This window comes from Moschus berezovskii, chromosome 21 (assembly GCF_049115385.1).
Source record: "Moschus berezovskii isolate FMDL1 chromosome 21, NW_MosBer_1.0, whole genome shotgun sequence".
Classification (NCBI taxonomy): domain Eukaryota; kingdom Metazoa; phylum Chordata; class Mammalia; order Artiodactyla; family Moschidae; genus Moschus; species Moschus berezovskii.
Window position 1 is genome coordinate 2,653,230 of NC_142480.1, and position 15,229 is coordinate 2,668,458.

Genomic DNA, 15,229 nt, shown 5'->3' on the forward strand with positions numbered 1-15,229 from the left:
GGGGCTAGCCGCCCTCCGGTCCCCAGGTCTCTGAGCTCTGCCCTCCGGGGCCCCGCCTGTGGTCCTGGGGCTGCTCAGGAACAAGACTGGGCAAGGGGTTCAGGCCCCTCACAGCTTCCCCTCAACCTCCTGCGTCTGATGGAGTGACCCAGGCTCGGGCCTGCCCGAGCTCTGCAGGGACGTGGGCCGCCGCCGGGCCAGCGCTGATGCTACATGGAGGGGGAGGCAGAGGCTGCCAGTCCTCAGCTGGAAACACCCCCGTGAGGCCCCAGCGCCCCAAAAGCCAGCTACGCGGAGACAGCAGGGCACAGGGTGGGCTCGGGGTGACATACGGAGGAGCAGGGGTGGTGGGGAGGGCTGGGCCGAGCCCGGGGCCTTCGTGCTCTGCCTGGGGTGCTGGAAGGCAGCCCCCACACCTGCTGACTCGGGGGGAGCCTCATGGGAGGAGCAGGGCTTCCTGTGCCAGGGCTGGACCACCGTGAACACCCGGAGAGGCTGGCCCCATGGTACTGGGCCTCCGTGAGTGAGCCGAGAAAGAAGCCAAGACTCCTCAGTCAGGTTTATTTTCCTCTAATGAGACAGTTTCAGCATTTCAAAGTTGGGCATTCTACACTCTTACAAACTTCAGTTATTAGCATCAGGAACACAAAAACGTTGCAAGACCTCAAAACACAAATAAATACCAAATAAAACCACACACGATATACAGTAAACAGAAATATCAAACATCATAATGCTATCAGGAAGTCAGACATGTTGTTGACCCACAGTTAACAACATGATTATTGCTGGGCAATAACTTACACGGTCCTTTTGTGTTTTTTTCTCAGAAGAGCAGAAGAACACGGGACGTGATCACTGGTCACAATCACTTGGACTGTCAAGATGGGGCCTCACAGCGAGCGGTTTACAGACGCAATTTTTTATTTTTTTAAAACAGGCAGATTAAAAATACAGAGTCACATGAGAGATTGGCCTTCTTTGGTCTTTGTTTTGGGTAAGAGAACTGAACGCAGAGGTGTGCCATCAGAGAAACAACCGATTCTCAAGTGTCTACGTGAATGTACACTTCCTTGACCACAGACTCTGTTAACTCTACAGGTAATTCTCATAGAAATCCTGGAAAATAATGCCAGCTTTTTGTGTTTACCAATTAAGTCATTGAGTTTGCTGTGGAAGTTATCTTCCTGGTCTAAGGGGACTAGTTGGGGACAGATCACCACTAACTGCGGGAGTGGTGCGGCCATCCTGGACTCCACCTCTTTTGTTGCGAGTTCACAAGACAGATTAGACACAGCAGCAGCAGCAGAAATGAAATGCGAGCACTGCTTCAAGCCACTCACTCGGGCCTCTGCCGATGGGGCTGACCCCCTGCACCCCGGGTTACCGAGGCCAGCAGAGCACGCCTCCACCCCCGCCGCCCCAGCTCCCCAGGGGCATCCAGCGCCACCCGACCGAGGGCAGAGACGGCCCGGCCACCTGCCCTGGCTGCAGCCCCCGGCCAACCCCATCGCACCTGGACCCTCGGGGACAAGATCTACTTTGGAAGAAACAGAGCTATCAAGGTTTGCGAACAGAAGGCAGAGCCATGGTCTTGGGCTGAGCAGCAGACAGGTGAAGGACCCCCCCCATCAGGTCCCAGAGCAAAGCAGCGCCTGGAGGTCCCCCAGCTCTCCTCGGCGGCCCGGCCAGTGACGGGCTGCACTACAAGTTACAAAGCGGGGTTTCCAGCTTTGCCTGAGCCCTTTCCAGCCCTGGAGGTCAGCACCAACAGAGGGGCGGGTTTCGGAGGGCGGAGGTGTGGCTGAGCCCCACAAGGCTCCTGGTCTCAGGCCCGCACCCGTGAGGACGCGGGTGGAGAAGCCGGGGCTGGAGCGGGCCGCACCCAGCTTGGGGTGACAGTCGCCCCTCCGAGCGCGGGCGGGGAAGCGCAGTGGGCTTGGGTGGCTGGAGGCGTGCGCCCCAGGGTACACTCGGGGGCCGTGCCTGCTGTGTTTCAGGGTTTGGCCGGCTGCCCATGGGCTGTAGGCTGGATGCCAGGCCCGGCCCCGGGGACCATCCCCTCGACACTGAGTGCCGGGGGTTGACGGGGACGCGGGGCCCCAGGCGGCTGGGGACCCTGTGGGAGACGAGCGGTCAGGAGACCGTCTGCCCCCTTCTAGCCAGGGTGGCCACGTGGGCCCCTGCTGCCGTCTGAGGGCCTGGTGGGGCCGGCCTCCAGGACGGGGGCCGCCGGCCGAGAGCCGCCTGCTCAGCTGGTGGCGGGGCTCTGGGGCCGGGCGGGGGCCGGCGGCTCTCCTCGTCCGCCTGCAGTGACCGCACCGCCCTCCCGTGGGCCGGGCCTTTGAACAGTTCACACGAGTCCCTGCAGTCTCCATGTCACCGATACAGCCGCCGACTGAAAACCCCTGACCTGTGACAGAGGCCCAGGTGGGCCAGAGCCCGGCCCCCGGGGGCCCCGCGAGTCTCCGTTGCCACGACAGGCGACGGGGCTGACCCCGCGTGGGACTCACCGCGGTTCCTCTAAAGCACTGGAACGGCTTGTTCCGTGGGGAACTTGTCACTGAGTTAATGTGGAAAATGCACCCGCACACCATGTCTGAAACCCGTCCCTTGTCACCGGGGCCTGGTGGTTGGGGGGGTGCTGGAGGGGGCCCAACGTCACGAGAGGGCCGCCCCCCTGCGCGGCTGCGGGTCCCGCCGACTCACTGCGGCCTGAAGCTCACGTCCCAGCGTCCGCCCCGGGCACAGTGAGCCTGGTCCCACAGCTCCGGGGGGTCCATCTCCCACTAGGAGGGGGTCCTGGAAAGCCCCCCGCCCCTGCCACTGGTCAGATGCTCCCGGGGTGCTGCCGGGGAAAGAACTGTTTCATAACAACAGACCGAGATGCTGCTTAGGTCAGTACTGTCCGTCCTTCTAGTGAAGCAGGAGGGAGTGGCAGGCGGCCCCCATCGGTCACCTCTGGCCTCCGGGGAACACCGTCTCGAGGCCAGGTGGGGGCCTCCGGGCGGCCCCCTCCCCCAGAAGTCCAGGCACCTTCGAGGGAGCGGTGGTCCCGGCAGCACCTGCAGGAGCCTCTCCTCTGCAGCGGACCGGAGGGCGGGACCGAGGACGCCGATCCGCCCTCAAGCAACGGGGGGCGGGGGGCGGGGAGGGACGGAAACGGAGACGAACACGACGGAGCTGTAACTGCAGGCGGGCAGGTGCTGGGAACCCATGAGGTCACTTACGGAAGCCCGGGGATGCGGTGGAGAGGAGGTGCTTCCAGCAGGCACTGGGGCGAAGGCACACCCAGGGCGGTCGGCAGCACCAGAGACGCGGGGCCGCCCCCGCGGCCGCCGGCAGCCCGCGGCAGGCAGTCTGGGGCGCGCGGCCCGGCTGGCCCGTCGTGGGCGCGTCTTTTGGACGAGCGGCACAGATGCGCGGTTCACACACATTGGTTTCGCCTAAGAAGCACCCGTCACGTGTAGCACCCATCAGTGTAAGAGCACCCATGGAGCGGGGTGCATAGCAGGGGCACAGGGCAGGCCCGCTCTTCACAGTTGGACCATTGAGAGAAGGGAAACGGGGTGAGAGGCGCCCCGGGCGGGCGCGGGCCAGACGACGGCCCCGGGGTCGCCCTCCCCGGAGAGGGCGGCCTCGGGATGCCTGTGGCCCAGCCCCGCGGCCCGGGGTGGCGGTCTCTGGAATGCTCAGAGGGCCCCGCGGCGGGCATGGGGGCGCCCGCGCCCGGGACACGGAGGCGCAGCTCCTGCCGGGCCCTGCCTGCGCCTGTGGGCCCGAGAGATTTGGAATCTGGGATGAGGAAGCGGCGGAGGCTCCGGGGGGTGGGGCCGGCGGACGGGGCTGTGGAAGGCCTCCCGAGCAGGCAAAGGTCTAGTTAGTGGTCAAGAGAGAGTCTGGCTGAACCATCGCCTTCTGGAATCACGGGGAACACAAAGCTGGGGTCGAGAAGCAGCAAGTCACATCTAAGGCACGTGTACAGGATGCCACCATCTCTATGCAAAGGCTGGAGCGAATGCAGCAGTTATGACTGGATGGGGAACACGTTTTCTGCTGTGGCCGCCGTCAGCGCGAAGTCGCCTGCCCACCCCCAACACTGGACAGAGAAGTCGGTGTTGTCAGCGAGAGAGAGCGTGTCTGAACACATGGGGCAGAATTTTAAAAACCTACAGGATTTTGTTTAGAACTCCAAAGTTCAACTAATGCCCTATTTTAGGGTGAAAACAATTATAAATCTGAAAATGATGCACAGCATCCATGAGCAATTTTCCTTTCATAGTAATTTTGAAGTAGTGTCATTAACTACGACAGATATTGAAGGTTTACATTTCTAACGAGAAATAACAACAGATTGAATATTCTCTTTCCTATCACAAGTGATAACCAGTGTTTGATATTTTACATTTTCTTCCAAGAAATATCAGTCTATCAACGTTTTAAAATAAAATGTTTGCAGTAATAATTATCTTAGAACTTTAAATTAAAAAATGATTCTGAATTTAGAGACTTTCAAAAAAGACCTAGGTGTACTTCAGGGTCTTCTGACAAACAAATTATTAAAACAGAGACCAGATGAGGCCTTAAAAATAGACAATATACTATATTTGAAACAAGATTGCACTCTTGAATTTTAGAATGAATATATCAGAATTGCATTATTATTTCATAAATTCTTCTTAACATGCTGACATGTCCAGCTATCCCCAGGTGTGTGTGTGTGTTCTTTTTTTTTGGTGTTCAAGTTTAAGGAAGAAAAAAAAATTCATGGTTCTTTTCTTTAGCATATATGTTTTCCACCTTAATTAGATCGTTAAAAATGAAAATGAAAACCTTCTCTGACAGCAGTATTTATCTCGTCGAAGGATAAATAATTCTCCAGAGTGAAGTGTCGCTAGTCTATTACAAAGCGTGTTGGGTGTGTCCTCACGCGTGGCTCCTCCCGCCGGCCGCAGCCGCCTTCTGCCGCTTCCTCCGTCCCCCAAGGTCCTTTCCTGAGCGCGAGGACCTCGGTGGAGACGGCCGGTTCAAACCCCCCGGAGGAGTTGCCTTCTGCTCGATCCGCCTCCCTGGGGACGCGTCAGGGGTCCGGCAGGTCCGAAGTATCGACTATGACTTTGATAAAAATGGTGTCGTCTTTGATGTACGTCCCGTTCTCCAGCACGGTCTGCGCCACGAAGACAGGGCACCCGGAGGCGATGTTCATCTCCCCGGTGGGCTTCTTGAAGCTGCTGCTGTTGGGGTCCGGCTTGAACGCGTCCCCCAGGTGCCGCCGCGAGGACCCCTGGTCCATCAGCATGAGCGTCACTTTCTGCTTGAAGGGCCAGGGCAGCAGCGCGTCGTACTCGCCGCGCATGATGACGAAGAAGAGTGACAGGTGCGTGCCCTTGCCCATGCCGTCCCCGTTCAGGTAGACCCTGGCGCACATCTTGTAACCAAAGTAGCCGGTGTAGAAGGGCTGGCTGTACAGCGACAGCGTCTTGCCCATCACGGCCTCCTGCTTCCGCCGCTTGTAGTCGCGGATCTTCCAGATGAGCACGCCGTTGTAGCTGGCGGTCTCCAGGACCTGGAAGCGCAGGTCCATGTCGGCCAGGCGGATGTCGTGCACGCTCAGCATCTGGTCGTGCCGGCTCAACTGCGACTCCAGCAGGCCTGGCGGGAGACACGGCGGGCGCGCGCATGTGACCCACGGAGGCCGGCCCGCGGGGTGGGCGATGCAGGGGGGCACCCACGCCCGCGGGGGGCCAGAGACGCAAGCCCCGGACCCCAGCCTCAGCCTGCGGGGCGGGGACACCCCGGAGCACCCGCCTGCCACCCCCGGCTCCCCAGCTCGGGGCGATCCCCCCCCAGAATTGAAGCTGCTCGGCTCCACTGTCCACACCGCATCCTTAGCCGGCTTAATCCGGCCCCACTGCATCCCCGGGATCGCGCTCTTCCCGGTTAATCCCGCTCAGGCGGTTTTAGGACGCTCACTCAGCAACCCCCGCTCCCCGCCCCAACAGCTTCTAGGCATCAGCCACGCTGCCAGGCTGGCCGGGTCCCCTGCCGCCTGCTGGTCGCCTTCTGTCCCCTGGCCTCCCTGAGCAGCCCCGCACCTCTGCCGGCAGGCCCGGCCTAGCCGGCGTCTGCCCTGCCCTCTGCGCCTGGCGCAGGAAGCCAGTCACCCCAAGGCCCCCGTCTGTGCCCACCGCCTGCCCGCCCACACAGCCGGCCCCAGCACTGGCCTGGGACGCGCGGGCTCACCTGTGTTGCGCGCAGCCTGCCCCGCGCTCTTGTCCACGCTCTCCAGCTCAGTCACCCGGTTCTGGAGGGACTCCACGCTGCTCTTCATGCTGTCTGCCTCCTCCCAGTTCTGCCGGAAGGGCCGGATCTCCTTGTCGAGCTCCTTCAGTTTCTCTGCTTGGCTGTCGATGACTCGCTTCCAAATCAAAGTGTCAGAAAGGCAGAACAGGTTAGGACCTGCTGCGAGGGCCACGCCTCTGCAGACCCCCCCCCAACCCCTCTACCGGCCCCCACAGGGTGCCTCCGCTTAGGCCCATGGACCAATTGCAGGGCACACAATCCCCACGTCCCTCTCTCCCAGCATCTCAGCTGGGCCTGTGAAGGCCTCTGTCCCATGAAAGGTCAAGAGATCAGCAGGGGTGGAACTGTGAGCCTCCAGGGCCGGAGGGACTGCTGTTTCTGCGGCTGCCGAGAGCGCCAGAACCCCTGGGTCCCCGCCCTGCCCCTACTGCAGAGAGAACCCGCCCCCCAGCAGGACAGGGCCCTGGTGGGTGGTGGGTCCTCAGGCCCCGGGTGGAGCCAAGAGGCCAGTGCCTATGGGGGGGGTCTCTTCCTCAGTGCGCTTGGTGCCCAGTGCCCTGTGCCCCCTGTGGCAGAGGAGCTCTGCTGACAAGCACGTGGCTGTCGACACTGAGGCTTGAGTTCAATCACTCAGAAACCCCTTTTTCAGAAGCACATGACCAGCACAGCTGTGACCGTCACTGGAGGGGGGCCTAGGGCTGAACTGGGGGTCCAGTCAGCAGGTCTGGCCTGTCCACTTGTAGATGAAACCAGGGACCTGAAGGGTTTTCACCTCTAAAAACAATCTGCATTTTTAAAACAGAGCACCTGAAGGGGGCGGCTTAGCTCCTGGAGCTGTGGGGTGAGGGGGCCACCCCCGAGGTCGCAGGCCAAGCAGGGGGAGCCCCGGGGGCCTGCCGAGATAACTTCTCCTTTTGGGGGCCTATTTTTAAACCTCGAGGTTTCAGCGCCTTTGCTGGCTCTTAATAGCCATGAAGGAACAAACATGTAAGCATGGGTTACTTTTCGGGGTAAAAAGTACAGCGTTAATCTTCCTCTTCTTTCCAAGAAATCCTGGTATCAGCTAACATCTAAAAAGTAAAGATGACTTCTCTAAAGAACTCTTCTTTCCACACTGAGACCACTTCATTTCTAAACACATGGCGAGAGGCTCACAAAGCCTGTTTTCTGGGGACAGTGCTGTTGACATGCGTGAACGCTCACAGCCACAATGAATGTCTGACCTTCCTCGACCTGCTCAAGTGACAAAGCGACCACCCAGACTGACCTGGGTGCTCGTGAAGCCGGAGGGCACTGACGGAAACCTAGACGGTTAGTGTGGCTCCAGGAGGCCGGTGGGGCTGCTGGAGCCCAGGGTGAGCGTGGGGCAGGGCGGCCGAGGTCAGCCGCTCCTCACTTCTGAGCCCCCCAGCAGGGACCACACGGGACAGTGGCCCGAGGCCACGAGGCGCTCTGGGGACAGAAGCGACCGTGACGCCCCTACTACACACCACACACCAGGGGTGAGGAGTCAGCAGGCGGGGCCGGGCAGGAGGGGACACAGGACTGCAGGCGCACGCAGAGACAAGCGCCATCCACTACCCAGAAGGCACTCCTCTCACAACAAGGGGAATGTGAACACACACACCCACCCACTACCTAGGAGGGGCTCCTCCCACACAAGGGGCCCGTGCGGCTGTCAAGCAGCCCCTTGGCTGGGTGGCGGCTGTGGGTGAGGGCAGCATGCAGACCTGCCCACCCTTCCCTGGAGGATGGGGCAAACATGACCTCATGGTTGACGAGCCGTCTCTGCGCAGCCGCCACAGTGTCTCTATAAACACAGACTTTAAATGCAGGTGAGGGTTTTATTAGAAAAAAAGGGCTCAGGAGCTGAGACACGTGGCACAGACTGTTCAGACATAAGTACACCCTCATCAGGAGACCTGCTCACAGGGTGCCAGCCTCTCCATTTCACGCTCGGGCCCCTTGGGGCTCACATCCCCGTCTGTCACTCGGCCGACGCGGGTGGGTTCTGGGCTCAGCAAGGGGCCCGGGGACAGGGTGGGACCCACTGACTGGGGGACCACCGCGTCATCCAACTGTTTAAGGAGAAAGGGACTTCCCTGGCGGTCCAGTGGTTAAGACCGTGCACTTCCGGTTCAACCCCTATCAGGGAGCCAAGACCCCACGCGCCACGTGGCATATCAAGTAACAAAACAGAAACGTTCTTTACAAGTAAAGCATTAGTAAACTACCCTTCCAGGGATGGAAAAACACACTCTTTGGTTCCACTTCTTTAAGCCCCTCTGCCTGCCCTGCCCGGGGCTGTCAGGACGCTGCACTCCGTGTGGACTCCTTCCAAGCCCATCCTCAGGATTCAGACAGGGAGGACATGACGCAGAGAGCTGCAGGCCTGTCACCAGTAGGTGGTCCAAGGCACAGGCTGGGGAAAGGCTTCCTGGAGGAGGGGGCGTCTACCCTGCCATCTGAGGTGTCCGCGGAGGAGCCAGAGTCGGGACAGGACCGGGGGAGAAGGTCCGGCCCGCCGCAGAGAGAGTGGCAAGGCGGCCACGCGCAACAGCGGCCAGGCAGGCGGCATCCTGAGCCGCAGTCCAGCCAATGAGCACCCCCAGCGGCCGGAAGGCTCTGAGGTGAGGGCTGAGCCAGGCTCTGTGGAAACGGTGGGGGAGGGCACCCATGACCTCAGTATGGACACTCTCATTTTTTTTGTTGTTGTAAATGAACCTTCTACTTCATACATACAATGGAAAACTACGCAGCCATAAAAAAGTGAAATAATGCCAGATGGCAGCAACAGGGATGAAAGTAGAGATTATCAGGTGAAGTCAGTTCAGTTCAGTTCAGTTCAGTCACTCAGTTGTATCCGACTCTCTGCGACCCCATGTATCACAGCACGCCAGGCCTCCCTGTCCATCACCAACTCCCGGAGTTCACTCAAACTCATGTCCACAGAGTCGGTGATGCCATCCAGCCATCTCATTCTCGGTCGTCCCCTTCTCCTCCCGCCCCCAACCTTTCCCAGCATCAGAAAGAGACAAATACCGTATGATATCACTTACACATGGAATCTAAAATCAGACACAAATGAACTCTTCTACAAAACATAAACAGCCTGACATACAGAGCCAGACTGGTGGTTGCCAAGGCAGTGGGGGTTGAGGGAGGGGTGGAGTGGGGGGCTGGGGTTAGCAGATGAGAACTATGATATGTAGAATGGATAAGCAGGGTCCTACTGTACAGCACAGGGAACCATATGCAATGCCCTGTGATAAATCAGAACAGAAAAGAATGCTAACAAAAAAGAATGTGTGTGTATACCTATACCCCTTCACTGTTCACCTGAATCTGTGACAACACTGTTAACTGGATATACCCCAAAACAAGACAAACAGTTAAACGAAGGCAGAATGTATATACATCACTTTACTGAGAAAAGCATCTAGTCAAAGCCATGGTTTTTCCAGCAGTCATGTACAGATGTGAGAGTTGGACCGTAAAAAAGGTTGAGTGCTAAAGAATTTATGCTTTCCAACTGTGGTGCTGGAAAAGACTCTTGAGAGTCCCTTGGACTGCAAGGAGATCAAACCAGTCCATCCTAAAGGAAATCAACCGTGAACATTCACTGGAAGGACTGATGCTGAAGCTGAAGTTCCAATACTGTGGCCACCTGATGCGAAGAACTGAGTCACTGGAAAAGACCCTGATGCTGGGAACGACTGAGGGCAGGAGGAGAAGGGGACGACAGAAGAAGAGATGGTTGGATGGCATCACCGAATCGATGGACATGAGATTGAGCAAACTCTGGGAGATGGTGAAGGACAGGGAAGCCTGGGGAGTTGCGGTCCATGGGATCTCGAAGAGTCAGACATGACTGAACAGCTGAACAACATATGTGTGTAGGACTGAGTCACTCTGTTGGACAGCAGTAGCTAACACAACCCTGTAAATCAACCACACTTCAATAAAAAACTCTGGAAACCATTACGTTAAAATACGAACTAAATTAAAAAAAAATGAACCCCTACCTACTCATTTCAGTTGCTGATATGCTTAACACGTGGTTTCGAGCACAACTCACTTCCTCGGCCTTCCGCGCACCTCCAGGCCCTGGACCGTGTGCCGCCGCCAGCCTGCGCACACGGGCCCTGCTCACGGACAGCAGCACAGGCCTCGGTCCCAGCGTGCCGACCAGCGCCTCCGGGCCCGTGGCAGCACACGGGGGCTTCCTGCAGGAGCCCTGCTGCTCTTTCATGTGGCACCCTGCTTTTCTGGCTTGATTCAATACCTGTGACTGGCACCTTGTCAACTATAAGCTAATGTTTCATTGTGCGTTTCCTTGTCTCTGGACAACCACCAAATTTAATACAAATGAATCCCTATGCAATTCAAAGCATTGTAACTAACCTCAACAATAAGATGGGAGGCAAGACGATCTCAAAGATGCTGTGACTCTGAGCTATTAGAAATATTTTATCATCCAGGTAATTTAGGGAAACACTGGGCACAAGCATTGGAAGACCATTCTGGAGACACAGGAGTGATTCTCACCCAGAGTGTGTGATACACACAGGAATTATTACCCTGAAGGCACACCCAAGTCGGCCAACATGAGAACAGCGTCTGGAAGAATAACCTACCACAAGTACCTGACGGAAGCCTAAGTGGGTTACAGAAACAAGGAGCCACAGTCTAATCAGGCAGCGAGGGCCTGCGTGTTTGGGATGGAGGTACCTTTGGGTCACTACGGTGAGATAAAGTGATGTGAGCACCTGCATCGCTGGAAGATTCAGAACAGAACAGTTTGGCTTCAGTTCACTTTAGGAAGTGAAACTTCACATACAGCTCCTCAGGAACAGTATAAAATCTTAAATAATATTCACAAAAGCAGCTGATTTTACAAAACCGAGGCTCTGGTCTTAGTTCACTAACAGTGAATCAAAGGCACAGGGGGGAGGGCTGGGTTGGGCCTCCAGGAGCAGGCAGGAGCGGCGCCTGCAGCCTTCCAGGCCAGGTGTGGACCCAGGTGCCCTGCAAACCCAGGCCGCCCGTGAACCCAGGGCGCCCCACGATCCCAGGCCACCTGTGAACCCAGGGTGCCCTGTGAACCCAGGGCACCCCACAAACCCAGGGCACCCCACAAACCCAGGCCACTCGTGAACCCAGAGCGCTCCACAAACCCAGGCCACCCACGCACCCATGCTACTTCCCCAAGTTTCACTTAAGCTAGAGAAGCAAGCTGCCCTGTGGACAAAGGTCAGGGCTTTGGCTCGCATGTCTCCCTGAGAAAGTCCTGGCGGAGAACAAAGACGTATTCCCTCTGACCCAGCCACAGTCTGACACTTCTTACCTGTAAGTGGAGTATTTTGGATTCATTATTTCGAAGCATTTCCTTCTGTCTCTCAATTTCAATTTCGAAGCTACATATCTGGTTGTGCAAACTCTGTATGCTCTTGTTCTTTTCTACACTTTCGTTCTGCAGCAAGGAAACCTGAGAAAAGAGGCTCCAGTTAGGCAAACAACACGGTCTTAACGTGAGTTAACAACAGTTCTAACACAAGTGACGAAATGTCAACAACACAGGCCTTCCGTCCGCTCACTGGAAGGAGCTCCAGGAACGAACCCCTCCCCACAGGAAAGGGGGGTCCTGGCCATTCAACAGGGACCTGAACCGTGGTTCCCAGAACCTTTCCTAGGAGTCAAGTAAGATGAGCCGAGTGCCTTTCAGAACAAGCAGGATGCTTTCCAAAGATTTTGCTGAAAACAAATACATCTTTCATCAGAGTGGCTCTCAGGCTTGTGATGAGGAAACACAGGGGGAAACACCTCCCTGCGCCTCACCTTCTTGGTACATACCCTGAACACACGTGCCTATCCCTAAAGACAGGGTCACAAAACCAAACCTGTCCTAACCGATGATAACGTACCTGGCACTTTCTATTTTACTCTATTTTACTTTTAAAAATGCTAGTCAGTTCAGTTCAGTTCAGTCGCTCAGTCATGTCCGACTCTGCGACCCCATGAATCACAGCACGCCAGGCCTCCCTGTCCATCACCAACTCCCGGAGTTCACTCAAACTCATGTCCATCCAGCCAGCCATCTCATTCTCTGTCGTCCCCTTCTCCTCCCACCCCCAGCCTTTCCCAGCATCAGAGTCTTTTCCAGTGAGTCAACTCGTTGCATGAGGTGGCCAAAGTATTGCAGTTTCAGCTTTAGCATCAGTCCTTCCAATGAACACCCAGGACTGATCTCCTTTAGAATGGACTGGTTGGATCTCCTTGCAGTACAAGTCGCAACCCACGAAATTATTTCACAGCTACCAGTGGACCACTCGCCGCCCTGTGAGAAGCTCTCAGCAGATTGAGGGAGCAGGAAGGGGAGGGTCTCCCACACGCCGAGGGAAGTCCTCGGGGCAGCCCGCCACTCCACAGAGAGCAGGCGCAAATGGTGGAAGGGGGTTCTGGGGGATGGGCGTGTCAGGGGAACTGGGGGTGCCAGGGGATGGGATGGCCGGGAGACCACGGTGGTCCAGGAAGGGCCTGCTGGGGGCAGTTCCAAGCCCATCTTTGACATTTTCAAAGTTCCTTTCTGAAAAATGATCAGCTTCCAAGGGCCAATTTACAGAGGACTTAAAACCCCTGGGGTGAGGAATACAAGGACGGCTCTACAAGGGGGCACTCACAATGTCCCCACAAGGGGGCGCTCTGGACGGCCCTGGAGGCTCAGTGCTTCAAGAACCCACCTGCCAATGCAGGAAACTCCAGGGCACTGCGAACCTCAGAAAGGCTCCCGCTGCCAACGGCTGTCTCCGCCCATGAGCACTGGGCGCGCCCCCCACCTCCCTCCCCCGGCCTGGAAGACGGTGCCTTCCATCGCGGCTCCACTCGGAGGCACCCTCTAACACTGCCAGCACCTGAGGACCACCCAGCATGTGACGGCTCATGGGCATCTCGGGTGACATCTGGATTCCTGACCTCCTGCCTGCGAGGAGCCACCAGCCCAAAGTCAGCGTCCCGCTTGGAGGCAGCCGCTTCCGGGTGCCGTCTCAGTCTGTTTTATTATAACAAATGTAATTACAAAAGAACACAAAACCTGCAGGATATATTTCAACTCCCCTAGGGTTTCACTCAGCACAAACGGACTCTCCTTCCTAAAACAGGCCATCTCACTGGTCCTCGGTTTCCCGCAAAGGACCAGTCTGGGGCGTCCAGCCTGGGGCATGGGTGGCTGGCAGCAGTGTTTTGCTTTGTCTAAAGTTACAACTCCCTCATTCCCATCTGCTGAAGATGGACACAGTTCCTGGGCCCCTTAGTCTCACACCCCCCAAAACAGCAATCGTGTACATGGACCGGCTGCTTTCACACGACTCTCAGCAATATTCCCCAAACCAACGGCAACTTCTTCTGCAGCGAATCAGGCTACCTGACCTACACTGACCATCACACATCCTGCCACACCAAACTCTCTCATTTTAAAATTTTTATTTATTTAAATTTATCTTTGGCTGTGCTGGGACTGTGTTGCTGCACATGGGTTTTCTCTGTTTGCAGTGAGCCGGGGCTACTCTTTGGCCACCTGATGCGAAGAACTGACTCACTGGAAAAGACCCTGATGCTGGGAAAGATTGAAGGCAGGAGGAGAAGGGGACGACAGAGGATGAGATGGTTGGATGGCATCACCGACTCAATGGACATGAGTTTGAAGAAGTTCCGGGAGTTGGGGATGGACAGGGAGGCCTGGCGTGCTACAGTCCACGGGGCTGCAGAGTCAGACACGCCTGAGCGCCTGCACTGCTGCCTGGGGCTGCTCTGTGGTGCGGGGCTCCGGCTCCCCACTGCAGCGGCTCTCTTGCTGCTGAGTATGGGCTCCAGGGCACACAGGCTGAACTGCTCCAGGCATATGCGATCTTCCCGACCCAGGGACTGAACCTGTTTCCCCTGCACTGACCAGCAGATTCCTACGCACTGCGCCCCCAGGGGAGTCCGCCACACCAAACTCTTTAAGTCTTTCTGGAGGGACTGTCCTTAAACTCAGTTTTCTTTATTCACATATTTTAATCAAGGATCCCAGCCCCCGGGTGCCAGCAGACCCCCACTTTACCTGCCCACCAGGTAGATGCCGCAGGCACAGGGAAGCCCACTGCCAGGGTGTTTCCCAGAATCCACGTAGCAAACCAAGCAGGGTCCCCCCCGAAACCCTCCTCCCCGAGCACACCCTCCACCCCTGCCTGTCTGGTGGCACTCTAAGACTTCCTTGTGACTTAAGCTTTCCTAAAATGTGAGATGGGTGTTTTCAGGTCCGGATTTTATAAAACATTTTTTTTTTTTATTTTTTTAGTTTGACTGTGAATGTAATAATTGGTCTTTCTGAATCACCTCAAATATTCTATTTTCTACCCTAGATGAACAAAATAACTCAAGATCCAACTGAATAATTCCATGACGAGAAACAAATTCCCACTTAAACATCTCCATTTGTTGTCTGGGTCTGCTCTTGGCCCAGAGAAGAGATGCCAGCTTCTCATGGACACAAGGAAGGATGTACAGGGCAGAGGCCTGGCTGTCCCTAGTCGGGGTGGGGGTGCGGGTGGCTCAGGGAGGGGCTCATCCCTGAGTGAAGCCACGGGAACAGACGTTTCAATCTGCCCCCCTCTGGCTGGTGTGTGGCGTGTGCAAGGGGGAGGACCGCCGGGGAGGGTGTGTGGGCCGTGCAGCCAGGTCCTGGGGTTTCCAATGGGGCAAAGAGGATGCTCTCAGGGTGCTGGGGTGGCAGGGCAGGAGGGCGCAGGATGGGATGACCCCCATCTCCCCCTCCTGCACCCCTTGGAGCCCTCCTGGTGATAGCCCCACCTACAACTGAGGGGGTGAGCACACCCCCCAGCCCCGCGCCGCGGTTGCATAAGCAGCACAGCTGGAACAAAACCAATTC

The 15,229-nt window shown here is 57.0% G+C and overlaps 1 protein-coding gene across 1 annotated transcript in view; it reads right to left on the reverse strand.

Annotated features, from left to right (window-relative positions):
* Nucleotides 1-547: 547 nt before the first annotated feature.
* The window catches only part of TRAF3 (TNF receptor associated factor 3), a 126,008-nt gene continuing 111,326 nt past the window's right edge, over nucleotides 548-15,229 (reverse strand). Inside the window, exons 10-12 of the mRNA XM_055418594.2 lie at nucleotides 11,651-11,791; nucleotides 6,244-6,418; nucleotides 548-5,652 (exon numbers count right to left, since the gene is read on the reverse strand). Of these exons, the coding sequence (XP_055274569.1) occupies nucleotides 5,081-5,652; nucleotides 6,244-6,418; nucleotides 11,651-11,791 (888 nt within the window). The 3' untranslated portion in view covers nucleotides 548-5,080. The remainder of the gene's footprint in view (nucleotides 5,653-6,243; nucleotides 6,419-11,650; nucleotides 11,792-15,229) is intronic.